The sequence below is a fragment of the Nematolebias whitei genome, chromosome 10 (genome assembly GCF_014905685.2).
Source record: "Nematolebias whitei isolate Nwh7 chromosome 10, NemWhi1, whole genome shotgun sequence".
NCBI lineage: Eukaryota > Metazoa > Chordata > Actinopteri > Cyprinodontiformes > Rivulidae > Nematolebias > Nematolebias whitei.
In genome coordinates, this window is record NC_056507.1 from 7,107,722 (window position 1) to 7,121,828 (window position 14,107).

A 14,107-nucleotide genomic window follows, 5' to 3' on the forward strand; every position below is an offset into this window, starting at 1 on the left:
GTACTGTTAGCCACATAGTACTGTTAGCAGCATGGTACTGTTAGCAGCATGGTCCTGTTAGCAGCATGGTCCTGTTAGCAGCATGGTACTGTTAGCCACATAGTACTGTTAGCCACATAGTACTGTTAGCCACATAGTACTGTTAGCAGCATGGTCCTGTTAGCAGCATGGTCCTGTTAGCAGCATGGTACTGTTAGCAGTGTGGTCCTACAAGCAGCATGGTACTGTTAGCAGCATGGTACTGTTAGCGGCATAGTACTGTTAGCAGCATGGTCCTGTTAGCAGCATGGTCCTGTTAGCAGCATGGTCCTGCTAGCAGTGTGGTCCTACCAGCAGTGCAGTCCTGTTAGCAGCGTGGTACTGTTAGCAGCGTGGTACTGTTAGCAGCATGGTACTGTTAGCCACATAGTACTGTTAGCAGCATGGTACTGTTAGCAGCATGGTCCTGTTAGCAACGTGGTCTTGTTAGCAGCATGGTCCTGTTAGCAGCATGGTCCTGTTAGCAGCATGGTCCTGTTAGCAGCATGGTCCTGTTAGCAGCATGGTCCTGTTAGCAACGTGGTCTTGTTAGCAGCATGGTCCTGTTAGCAGCATGGTTTTGTTAGCAGCATGGTCCTGTTAGCAGCATGGTCCTGTTAGCAACGTGGTCTTGTTAGCAGTTTGGTTCCATCAGCCACATGGCCTGAGCTCAGGCAACACATTTTTTCATGTTCGTGTCAAATGTTTCATAACAGTTCATGAAGAAAGTTCAATAAATTTTACATCACCAATTCATGTAATATTATTATTTACATGGAATTCTTTGATTATTTGCAAGTACAAAAACAATCACTGCTCTTTCAGCTTGAACGTTATGATGTGTCTGCTGGAATAACGGTGACATGTGGCCACTTCCAGTTAGTTTCTTCTATTTTAAAACCACTCCGGTCCTAAATGTCTGAGTGATTTGTACAAGCTGTTATTATTTAAACTTGTTTATTCTTGTCACTTTTAAATTCCATGGTTATTTCTGCAGAAAGATTAAATTCCTGACAGAATTAACCCAGGCTGCATCAGAAGATCTGCAGCCAACTGTTGCCATTTAAAAGCATTTTACATCTGTCAAGGTGTCAATTCTTCATAATTTTTGCAATTATGCCCACCTCAAAAAAGCCATAATATCCTTTTAATATACTGATTAGAGTGAACCAGCCTTTCAAACGGTGAAACTTTTAAGATTTATTTCCATCTTTATGCATCAGTCAGATACATTTGCTTTTAGTTTGATACTTCAGCTTTAACGCAGCATGTGTTAACAGGCTTCAGGAAGTGTCAAATGTAGCCATGATGCAGGTGTCCACCCTGCAGACCAGACAGAGGTCTAACAATATTGAAGTAGAGGCTTTAAGAAGACAGATTCTGGACTACCAGGTAAATATAGCTATTGATTTTTTTTTATTGTCGTTTTGATAAGAATTTGCCAAATCAGAAACTTTCTCATGTTTTTCATTAGTTCCTATTTACTTTTGATGACAGTGATGGTAGATTATAATTTGTTTATTGCAAAAACATTACATTTATAAATTCAGATGTGCTCTGTTGACCAAAATATGGAAAATTTTATATATAATGAATAGTTTTTGTGTTCTGAAAATCTTGTTTTTCCACTAATGCACAAGGTCAACAATTGTTTCTGCCTTGACTGCCAGGAAATTGTCAGATGCGCGTCTTTGTTTTTACTTCTCAATATTACGCATCAGATTTTTTAATTGTCTTATTTTTCTGTCTTAAAATAAAATGTCGGAGTGCATCTAAACACTTAGTTACAGTTACTTTGTCTAATAGTGATAGCCAAAACTTCTCAATGTTGGTTCAGAATAATTTGCCACGGACGTCACAATGAAAAATTCTTAATCCAATACAACATGAAGAACTAAAACGAGACCACTTTACAATAAGGCTCCTCTAATAAATAGTTTATAGATATGTTATTAATTCCTCTATAAATGGTTTATAAATCATTAATAACTGTTTATTAAGCATTAATTAAGGATGACAGAGAGACAGAACTGACCAGTTTCTTGCCAAATAGTGAGCCAATTCACCCATATATTTCATCTAGAGTTACGTATATTAAACATTTCAGACTAAGTTACTACCTTGTGAGCACAATAAGCATTCGTAAACCTCATTTTTTTAGCATATAATGTTGTAGATACTTATAATGCAGTGATAAAGTACAATATTCTATCCTAAAAAAAATAGGTTTACAAATGCTTATTGTGCTTACAAGGTAGTAACGTAGTCTGAAATGTTTAATTTAACCACTCTAGATGAATTTATTTTATTTTTATTTATTTTATTAACCTTTATTTAACCAAGCAAATCCCACAGATCTCTTTTGCAAGGGAGGCCTGGGCCTGAAGGCAGCCTAACATGCACGTTTTTTGGTGTGTGGGAAGAAAATGAAGTACCCGGAGAAAACGCACGCAAGCACGAGAAGAGCATGCAAACTCCACACAGAAAAACCCCAGGTCCAACCAGGGATTGAACCCAGGACCTTCTTGCGGTGAGGCAACAGTGCTAACCACTGAGCTGTTGTGCTGCCATGAAATATATAGGTGGCAGATTTGGCGAGAAACTGGTCAGTTTTGTCTCTCTGTTACCCTTAATTAATGCATAATAAATGGTTATTAATGATTTATACAGTGTTTATAGAGGACTTAATAACATATCTATAAACTATTTATTAGACATCTATAAGGGGAGCCTTATTGTAAAGTGGCACCAAAAAAAACATTATTTTATTATTGTGAAAAAGACAAAAATAATTTATATCTCCAAAGTACATTTTCTTGAGGACTACTGGAGGCAAACCGTAGTTACATCACTCGTGGCTGTAGCCGCAACATGAGCCGTAGTTTTTAACTAAGTCGGGGTAGTCTGAGGCAGGACAGTAGAGTTAAAACCTAAAGAAGGTTGTTTTATACCAGCCAGTTGTACTTCAATGGACTTCTGGATGTTGTTCTCTCAGTCACAGTCAGATGAGAAGACCCTCATTGCGAAGCTCCACCAGCACATCATGGCCCTACAGCTCAGTGAGTCACTGGCTCTGGGAAAGCTGGAGGTTGCCACCACTCTCATCCAGCAGCTGGAGGCCTTTAAGCTGCGAGCTGAGCAGAAGTTGGACGCCAGCGAGCGCGAGCTGTTTTTCGCCCGCCAGGAGGGTCGAAATCGCTCCACGCACCTTAGCCAGACCATCCAGTCACTCTGTAGGCAATTTGCTGGAGCGCTGCCGCTCCGCCAGCAGGAGAAGTTCTCTGTGACCATGCTGAAACTCGAGGAAGACAAGGCAAAGGTTCAGGAGGAGAGGAGGAAGGCTGAGGAGGAGAGGCAGAGGGCAGAAGGAAGGGCTGAGGAGCTGAAGCTGAGGCTACAGGGGCTGGAAGAGCTCATCGCAACACTAAAAAATAATAGAGGGGCTCAAAAGGTCAGTTGGTAATAATCATGATGTCTGTAAATTTTCTGGTCTTGTGATGTACTTCCTATTCACAAAACTGAACGTGACACAGATAACGGAGTGGCACAAGAGGCTGGAGGAGGCTCACCTTCAGGAGCTGAGGAAAGGCAGGGAGCTGATGGTCCAAAAAGAGGAGATCACGTACCTTAAGAGACTTCTGGAAGAGCAGGACCGGACCATCCACTCACTGGAAGAGGATATCTCACAGCGGAACACTGTGAGTAACGTCTCAGAGTAGTAATGTGTGCAAAAACAATTTGTGGCATAATTAATTTATAAAATTCGGAGATTATATGGTCAATAAGATCGCTCATATTTTTAGAGCTCAACATGTTTGAATCCACACCAAGATTCAACAATTTGCCATACTTGTTCAGTTTTTTTTTTTTTTTCTAACTGCCCTGTCCTAAAGTTTAATCTTTAACCTGCTGCCTGAGACCTGTAGTCTGAGAAGCTTTTAGGTTTTCCTGAGCAGTGAATGGTCTGACCTTGGTCGACCTTCAACGCCTTCAAGAAGTCCTAAGATTTCAGCACATATCAAGAAGCAGTATACGTTTAGAAATTTACTTGTTTATTTTAAATAAATATTTTCACAGTTTTTGTTATTTTTGCTAATTTCTTAATTCATGAAAATAAAGTTATCCAGATTATTTAAAATTTTTGTCTCATGGCAGAAAGAGAAAGAGCGCCCATTGGTCAGGACTTCACTGTTGTGAGAGAAGGCTGAGCTTAGTCAGAGTCTCCAGGATGAATTTGTTTAATAACTGACAGGAAGATCAACCAATCAGAACGCTGATATAGAGTGGGTAGGACCAAAACGCAGAACTCAGGACTTTCTTTTTTGACCACTTGTAATGCTTTCAGTTGCAACTTGTAATATTTAAAAAAATCCACACAGAAATTATAGATTTGCCAACAAATGATGGTTAACTATCAAATTTAGGTTTACACTGATAATTTTCAAAATTAAAGTTTTTTGGTTTTATTAAATTATGAAATTTCTCGGAAACACTAAGTTCTGTGGGTAACTATTAAATTTCAGAGGAATTGGGATTATTGAAATTCAGTGGTGAGCACCGTTCCACTAATCTGCTAATAGCAGAACTAACTTTCCACTTAGCATCTATCTAAAAAAGTTAAATCTGGTCCTCTGGACATTCAAAAAAACCCAAAACAACATTCTACATTTTTTGTTGTTTTGCTTTGTTTTGTTTTTTTTTTGAATGTCCAGAGGACCAGATTTAACTTTTTTAGATTTCTCTACCTGGATTATTGAGCATGCATCAGGATTTCCACTTAGCAGATTAGTATTTTCACTAATTTTGAATACTTTTAACAGAAATAGCATCTGCTAAATTTAAATCTGGTAAACTCAAGTCCACTATTTTTTTTAACAGTTCTCCGTACTAAAAGTATATAGGATAATGTGATTTACACATAGTGCAGTGCAAGGACCAATGACAGAAAAAAAATACTTTTTAACATCACCGAAGAATGTCATTTGGGCCGGTAGAAATTTTCCTTTTATCAAACAAAGAAGAAACGTCACATAAAATGACTTGATCAAATGCAGTCATGGAATAAGAGTGAAGAGCCAGAATTATGGCACAATGATGGACAAATGGTTCCTCTGACATTATTGACTTTCATCAGAAAAAAGTTAAAGTCGTTACTGTCAGCTTTGGAGGACACTGGGAAGTAAAGTCCAGATTATTTTTTTTATGTTCTGATACATAAGACAAATTATTCAAAAAGGTTGGGCTTTCTGTTTTTGACATGACAGTAAGTCAAGGGGTCTGAGAAATGTATTTTCTTGTCTGCATTAAGCTTCGAGAAGAATGTCAGCTTGCATGGGACCAACAAAAAGTAGAGCTGGAGAGTCAGCTGGACCACCACGAGAAGCAGCAAAATGAGGCTGTTAGCAAAGCAGAAAAGGTAAAACATTGCTTTCTTTCTTTTTATGGATCAACTTGATCAGAATTTAGATCTGTTTTACACCAAAACAGTCTGAACTGCCAGCTATAAGTCTGTCTGAAACCTGTTCACTATATTTTGAACTTTTTTTTTTCAGTTTGTTGAATGTGCAGGATCACTCCCAGACCCATCACTTCCTCTTGCTCATCAGTTAGAGTTTGCTTTTGGTAAAACTAGGGAGCACGTTTGCACCATCGTGGACCTTCAAGCCACGTGCAACAGTTTGGAGAAGGCACAGTATTTCAGTCGCTTTTCATAGAATCAACACTACTTTTAGGCTAAATGCATAACAGCACTTGCAGTGTTAATGTTTAATCGTTTTTTATTGACAGAAGTTGAAAGAGAAGGAAGAAGCGTTGTGGAAAGCACAGCAGAACATCACATCCAGGGATAAGGTGATCAATGAGCTGCGGCTCCGGCTCCCAGCTGCTGCTAACAGGGAACGCTTGCTTGCAGACCTTTCTGAGCACAAAGACGACCGGTCGGACGGTCAGTCTGCCCTCAAGCTGGCCCATCAAACCATCAAAGACCTCCAAGCTCGAATCGACAAAAAAGAAGATGTTATAAAGAAATATCAAAACCAGATGGCCCAGACTAGACAGGTGCAGTGATGCTGTTTTAAACATTTCTGTTTGATCGTTATTTAGCTGTAGCTTCATGTACAGCTGGGGGTAAACAGTCAAGCTATAACGAAATGCTTTTTTTGTTTACTTACACACGCACACACATTATCATTACAAAAAGATAAAATTGAAAAAGTCAATAACTTGGTATCCTGTACCGTCCCAATCACGTGAGTAATATTAAAGTTGACAATCGTTGAAAAATCGCGAAAGCCGAACCGCCAAGTATTGAGGGACTACTGTACATTGTCTTTTTCCTATTTAAAGTAAACTGTCAAGTTTTATAATTTCTAAAACGAAAAGATAACTTTTTGTTAGAAAAATCGTCCAAAAAAAAGCACCGCAATCTTCCAAACTCTCGCCGAGCCTGTGATCCACGGGTGGAGGGGAAGTTGACACCTCACACATGTAATCACACGTCACACAAACCTCTGTGCGTTTGTGTGACGTCTAAGTCCTGTGCACTGTGCCCACTCTGTGGAAAACATCACTCAGAACAACTGAAATCAGCTGTTCAATAACTGAAATCATTCATTTCTTGACTCTATTTTCCGTGCTTGGGAGCTTGGCGTAAGGCGAACCTGTGGCCTTCTTGCTGTGATGCAACAGCTCAAATAACTGTGCCAGCCTGTAATTACTGTAATCAAATTATTTTTTTATTTTTTATTTTTAAGTCAAGTTGTGGCATTCCTAAACGCTGCTCTCTGCTCAGCGTGGAATAAACATGAACGCCGACACTGAAGGAGCCACCGCCTGAATCTTTAATCTCCAATAATTTTAAGAACAAACACAGATTCTTGTTATTAATTTACTCATTTGTTTATTTGTTTCCCCCTCATCAGAAAATGTGATGCTAGAGTTTTTCTCTGACGTTGCGGACACGAATGCTGCGGCTGGAAAAATGAACTTTTTCCTCGATATTTCGGCCATCTTGAACTTGGATACACACCCTCCCTGCAAAGGGAACACAATATCCACTACATTTATTTGAAGAGGGATGTACCGTAATGACCTGCAGTAGATCGCTTTCTTTACTCCTTTCCTGTTGTGGTAGTTGGCAAAAACAAAACAAAATAAAAGCACGAGCATCCTTGGAGAAAGGAGAGATGAGTGACTGGTTGTGTCCAACGCAGTCGTTAAATGCTCATGTGTGCTTTTCTGAGACTTTTGTATTTTGACAATTTGGTGCAAATTCATGTGAGGTTACACCCACAAGCAAAAACAACTTGTTACTGAAAATGAACAGTGAGTGTCACTCCTACTGTTAGAACTTTATAAATCAAGAATTAGGCAGTAGTGAAAAGAGAGTACTTCAGTAAAAGTCAAGACGTTTACATTTTCGATTGATGTATTTTAATTTTTTTTTACAGTCTACTTGTTTCTATACTCCTCTGTGATTAGGATCAAGAGGAAACGATAAAGAGACATCAGGAAGAATTGAGAATGCTGCATGAGAAGTTGGACATTTACACAGACACCTCACTGGATCGCTTCAGACAGACAGCAATGGTAAAAAAAAAAAAAAAGTCACATTTTCTGGGCTGAATTTTATAACAAAACCAGAACAAAAAGGGTCTTAAATGTCAAATTATCTTGTAGGGATGCACGATATTATCTGCATGGTATCGGTATCGGCTGATGTTAGCGATAAAGTTAAATATCGGACATCGGCCATTCCATCAAAATAACTCACCGATATAAAAGGCTCTGTTTATTTATATATATATATATATATATATATATATATATATATATATGGCAATGTTTTTGTATGACAACCCACAATGTTATGACGTCACGCTTGCCTACCTGATCTCATCACGGCGGGAGAGGAAGAAGTGAAAATGTCGGCGGTGTGCAAGTTTTTTAAAGTGTCGGAAACTGATATCAGATTCAGAACTGCTATGTGCAATAACTGATCAGCGTCAGTGATGCGAGGAGGAGCGAAAACAAAGTCCTACAACATTTAGAACCTAATTGACCATCTCGAGAAATGTTGGAGAGAGTAAATGTCACGAATAAGTTTGACATTTAACATAATACAAGTTGAAGTGTTGCATCATCTTCAGCCCCCTTTTTGGCATCTGCATTTGGTGGCAGGCCAAACTGACAAAGACCATGAGGAATAATGTATTTTAATTCCACAGCAGAGAAAGCTGTGTAGTAAGTAGGTCTAGGGGAAAATTATCGGTATTGATATCGGTTATCGGCCAAATCAGTTTTAACACATTAGCATATAGGATTATCCCTATTATCTTGTATTTTTCATATCGTGGTAGAGAATTGTTTAAGCTCTGATTAAATGTTCAGTTCATGCTTTTATTAAATTAATGTGTTTGTTTGATCAGTGTTGACAGTCGTGTGTAATATCGCCTCTTTCCTGTTTTCAGCAACTGATGAAGAAGTCCACCATCAGAGTGCCAACGCCCAAGCACCTGGTGCGTCTGGCTGAGCTGGAGCAGACCGTGGCCGAGCAGGACGATTCCCTTAGCTCCATGACGGAGAAGCTGAAGCTGACCACCTCTGAGCTGCAGCGGCAGCAACGCGTCGTGGAAACACAGGCTAAGAAACACACGGACCAGATAAAACAGTGATTAAGCTTTTTAGTTGTGTGTGTGACAATGGTAGATTGTGAAATTTGTATTTAAGCACGCCTACGAAAGTAAAATAAAATAAAAAAAAAGTTTAAAGAGAAGATTTATGTGTTTGCTAGCTTTTCAAAATAACTTAAATGAACACATTATATTACCTTGGGTTAACTTTGAGATCAGCATTAACCCAAATGGCAAGTATCGATTTATTGCTTTCGTAATCTTTGAAAAGTGAACTAACCTGTGCAGGTTCTGTGTGACTGCTCTGTTGGACCTGTAAAGTAGAGGGAGCTTTAAAGGGATTTCATAGTTTCATTGACTGTTGGATCTGTGCGGTGTAAATTCAGTCGTCTGTATCGAGCCGTGAGGCGACAACCACGTGCAACCCAGGCATTAACGTCTCTCTGCCGCTCTGTCTATAAGCCTCCTGTTTAGAAGCACAACAGTCCATTCTAACCCGCCTAATCCTCCTCCATCCTTCACACGATGCCATGGATTTAAAAACGTTTATGACTTTAGAAGTTTTATTATGAATATACAGTAGTCCCTCGATTATCACGGGGGTTACGTTACAGGCGTCGGTGTGAAAAGCTGCGACGTTGGAACGCTAATCCAACAATGTTCAGTCAGGTCATGTGGACAGTTTCTTTTTTTGTTGAGCGATGTTTCACCCTCCATCCAAAGGGCTTCATCAATCTGTGGAGTCACAAACAAACTGTTTTCCCCACTAAGAAGTACACTCCTACAGTGGACCAACCAGTTTGTTGGCGATAAGATGGTTTCTGGGGGCCGTCCTCTCCCCCGTCGACTCCTCCCAGGCTGCTGTGGCTGCCAGCAAACTGGTTGGTCCACTATAGGAGTGTACGGCTTGGTGGGGAAACAGTTTGTTTGTGACTCCTCAGATTGATGTAGCCCTTCGGATGAAGGGTGAAACGTTTCTCAACAAAAAAAGAAACTGTCCAGATAACGTGACTGAACATTGTTGGATTTTTTTACCTGGATTACTGAGCATGAACTTTGATATATCCAACAATGTTCTGTCAGGTCATCTGGACGGTTTCTTTTTTCTTTTTCTTTTTTTGCTGAAACATTTCGTCCTTCATCCAGAGGACTTCTTCAATCTGAGGAGCCACCAAACAAGCTGAGTCCCACAAACAGCACACTCCTATAGTGGAAAAAATTTGTTTGCCGTCCTCTCCCCCATCAACTCCTCTGAGGCAGTGATGACAAAGTGGTTCAAAACACCTTGGTGGCTCTGTTCAGTGCCCTGAGAGGACATCTGTTGTGATGTGGCGCTATATAAATAAACTGAATTTAATTGAATTGGCTCTTGAGATTGAAGACGTCCTTTGGATGAAGGATGAAACGCCTCAGCAAAAAAAAAAAAAAACGTCCAGAAGATCTGACCGAATGTTGTTGGATTTTTACCTGGATTATTGAGCATGAACTTTAGTGAACATACTTATGTATGTACTGTACATTACTGCAAAATTGTACTCACCAGCTCTGCAGGCCAGCAGCTCGATTCCAGTTGGGCACACTGTTGGCTTCTGGGTAGTGTAGTTCTTTTGACTTGTGTTACAGTGAGGGGCTTATTAAAAAAAAAAAAGAAAAAACTACAAAATGGTGGTGCTTGTCCAAAGTTTTTTTTTTTGTTAACTTTTTATCTCGTACCATCCCAATCACGTGGGTAATATTAAAGTGGACAGTCGTGTACAATCTTACTTTGAAAAACTGCGAAAGTCGAACCACGAAGTAGTGAGAGACTACCGTATAAACGTTTTAGACCCATAGAACCTTAACAAGAAGTGATTAGTGGCGCCGAGGTCGGAGAGGGTAAATACTTATTTGCTGCTTTCTGTCTTAAAGGATTAGGTTATGTTTTTCACTCGGCGTACGTGTCACTGCTCTGATAGAGTAAATGAACAAGTCAATACTGTTGGACTTAAAAGAAAGAAGGATTATCTGGTAACCAAACAGTTACTTAGGGTAAATTAAAGGAGACTAGGGTTTAACGGTTTAGAAGTAAATCCGATTAAAGAGGGTTTTTAAAAAGTTCAATAGTGCAGCGGGTGGTTCAATAGTGCACGGGGTGATAGACATGTCAATCATGGCAGAGTGCACCCAAATGTATGGATGTTTTATTATTTTGAAAATGCACCACCAGTGACAACTACAACCTTTATCTTTCTAAATTTACCATCCTTATGACTTTTAGTAGAACTAAAGGTAAAAAGCCACATTAAAAAATAATAACCATGTCTGCACAAAGGAGCCTACAGAATAAACCCAAATTCAAGAAACATTACTTTGCTTGGCAAAGCTGAAATGATTTAACACAAGTTGTGACTCTCTAAACAGTCGTAAATCAGGAGTTTTCCTGTCTAAATATGTTTTTCTTGTTTTGGATGAACTGACTGTTGTAAAACTGACAGAGGATTTTTTTTTTTGCAGGCTGGAGGAACATTCTGCTGCCCAGGTTAAAGCTCTGAGCGGTGAGATCGAGGAGCAGAGGAGCCACATAGCTCAGATGGAGAAAGAGATGAACCACCTTCTCACAGAGCTGGATGCCCAGAAGGAGGCCAACGTCCGCTCCCCGAGCAACACCATGAAGAACCTGATGGAGCGACTAAAAGCAGAACTCACCCAAAAAGAGAAAAAGCTAAAGGTTGTGCACAGCTGACAGATCATTGCTCAGCTTTAAATAAATCCTCTTTAATAAAAGTGTTTTAATTGTGTGAATGTTTATGAAGCATTCACACTATTGAGATCCATTTTTCTTCCGTACGTTTTCGGCGTCTTTCTCGTTCCACAATTTTTGTGTTATTTCAACAAATCATAAATCAAAACATTCAGCTTATTCAGGATAATCCTTCTATGACTTTTGGTATTAGTGCAACTTTAGCTTTTTGAAATATTTAGCCTTTTCTGACTTTTTTTTTCCTCCTAGAAAATGAATTGAGCTCATTTTTTCTCTTAATGCTCCTTTCACATTTTGTTTTGGTTCAGCTTCTTTCAGCTTCCTTGTGCAAATTTAAACATTTTTTCAGCTACTTTCAGCTATTTTCAGCTGAGTTTTTTTTTCAGCTTTTGAGCTCCTTTCAGCTTCTTTCTGCTAACTACAGCATTTTTTTTGTTCTTTTCTAACTTTCTTTCTGCTAATTTCAACTTGTTATGCTCCTTTCAGCTCATTTCTGTAGTTTCAGCTTTTTCTGCTCTTTCAGCTACTATTTAGCTCTTTCGATGCTAATTTTAGCTTTTCAGCTACTACCACATTTTATGGTCTCATTTAAGTTCTTTCCACTTCCTTCTGGTAGTTTAAGCTTCTTCCTGCTTTTTCAGCTGCTTTTCAGACTTTTTTTTGTTGCTAATTTCAGCAGGTTTTTTTTTTATTATTATTATTTTGTTTGGGTGGGTTTTTTTTGTTGCTAATTTTTTTTTTTTTTTTGTGCTCATTTCTTATTTACAGTAGTCCCTCATCTATACCCTGAAGACCCACGATAAGTGAAAAACCACCAAGTAGGAATAGTAATCAAAGTAGTTTTAGTTAATTTTATTACTCTAAAGCTCTAAAAGAGCACAGAATGTCATGATTTCAGCTCCCTGCCTCCTCTGCTCTTTGCCACCGGCTGCAAGCGCTCTTGGCCACGCCCACTCTGCACGGTGAACAGCTGATCAGCTGCAGCAGGAAGTTTATCCTGCAGTATGGGCTGCACAAAGGTGCATCAGGTGCTAAATAATTTAAAATAATTTATTTTAAATAAAAATTCCATGCCGATAGTGCGGCTCAGCCATCAATCAGCCAATTGTGTGTCATTTCCACCCTTATTTTGAAAAACCACGATAGCGCGAGTCCACGATAAACGAACAGCGAAGTATCGAGGGACTACTGTAAATGTAATTCATCAAATTTGTGTTCTTTCTGCATTATTTTGCTAATTTAGCCTTGTTCTTTCATTTCAGCTACATTTCAGCATGTTTTGAGCTAATTTCAGCTGTTTTTCAGCAAGCTCATTCACGCTGCATTTTATAGTTTCATTTGAATTTCATTCCACATTTCAGCAATAAAAAAAAATCTGTTTCAAGAATTCATCATATGAAAGAATCAATTCATCATGAGGTGACAGCCAGTATTTAGTCACATGTCAGGACTCCAGTCTGTACAAAAAAAGAAAGAACAGTTAATGTGACAGGACAGTAAATCCAGAAATCACTCAACTGGTCGAATGCATCGCAGCTAGCTTGTCTTTTGTGTTTTTCAGGCTCTCAGCAAGGCTCTGTTGGCTCTACGGGCGGAGATGACAGCTGCAGCAGAGCAGCAGGTCATAGCGCATGCTGCCCAAAAGGAAGAGAGCCTCAATGTACAAATGCTTGTTGACAGACACACCAAACACCTGAAGGTAAGATGACTTATCACAACATACCTGCTGGTCCTCGGTGTGCCATGTTTCATTCACTGTTGAGGTAAAGAATCATCTTGAAGAAAGCTTTGTAGGTGGGTTTAGATTACACAACCTGGTGTATAGAAAATAATTTCCACAAAGCAGCTGATGTTTAATTAACTGTACCTCTTCGTTTAAGCCCCCTTACAAATAATCGCCCAATACGTTTTAATTCACGTCCACTGCATTTTCAGAAAAGCCCGTTCACAAAAAGTATAATGTGAAGCGTGATCAGCAATACTTTTCTGTGACATGAACATGAGGACGTTTTCCTTTCTGAACTGGACAACAAGCTACATTCGAAGTTTCTGGTTCGTTTCCTGTTTGTGGACACGTGTCTGACTTCAGTGGGCTCTAATTTCTTTCATTTGTCGTCATCATCCGTTCATCTCTGGAGGCTCATCTACATTTCAGCAATTAAAGAAAATCAGTTTAAAGAATTCATAATGTGAAAGAATCAATTCATCATAAGGTGACAGCCACTATTTAGTCACATCTATGATCTCGAGAGGGTTGTATTGACTGAAAATAAACATGTCGTTTGTGGTATGGAGGAGAGGAAAAGCCCAAATTTAATTTACTCTCTTCATGTATTAAAAATAAACTTTTACTGCTGGTAATAAATCCATAAACATAAAAATATCTAATAAAAAATAAATACAGTACATTCATTCAACTTTCATGTTTACATTTCTTGCAGTGTTCCCATGCAGTCTTTAAAAGTAGGACATTTTCATTAAATATTTTCAAGTTTAAATAAGTTTAGAAAAAATAAAATTAAAGTATGAAGAAAAAAACCTGTCTTTCCAGATTGATTCATCAGTTTTTCCACAACAGGTTGAACAACTGGGAGATAAAGTTGGAGAGTCCAGCCTGAGATGGTTTGGACATGTCCAGAGGAGGGACAGTGGTTTGGACATGTCCAGAGGCGGGACAGTGGTTTGGACGTGTCCAGAGGAGGGACAGTGGTTTGGACAT

General features: G+C 39.1%; 1 protein-coding gene across 1 annotated transcript in view; it reads left to right on the plus strand.

The window, feature by feature from the left end:
• Nucleotides 1–14,107, plus strand: part of cep290 (centrosomal protein 290) — a gene marked incomplete in the record, with an annotated part of 80,139 nt that overhangs the window by 33,678 nt on the left and 32,354 nt on the right. Inside the window, 10 exon segments of the mRNA XM_037683096.1 lie at nt 1,299–1,410; nt 3,014–3,469; nt 3,552–3,716; nt 5,327–5,434; nt 5,571–5,705; nt 5,806–6,075; nt 7,498–7,605; nt 8,487–8,686; nt 11,142–11,355; nt 12,950–13,087. Coding sequence (XP_037539024.1) covers nt 1,299–1,410; nt 3,014–3,469; nt 3,552–3,716; nt 5,327–5,434; nt 5,571–5,705; nt 5,806–6,075; nt 7,498–7,605; nt 8,487–8,686; nt 11,142–11,355; nt 12,950–13,087 — 1,906 coding nt within the window.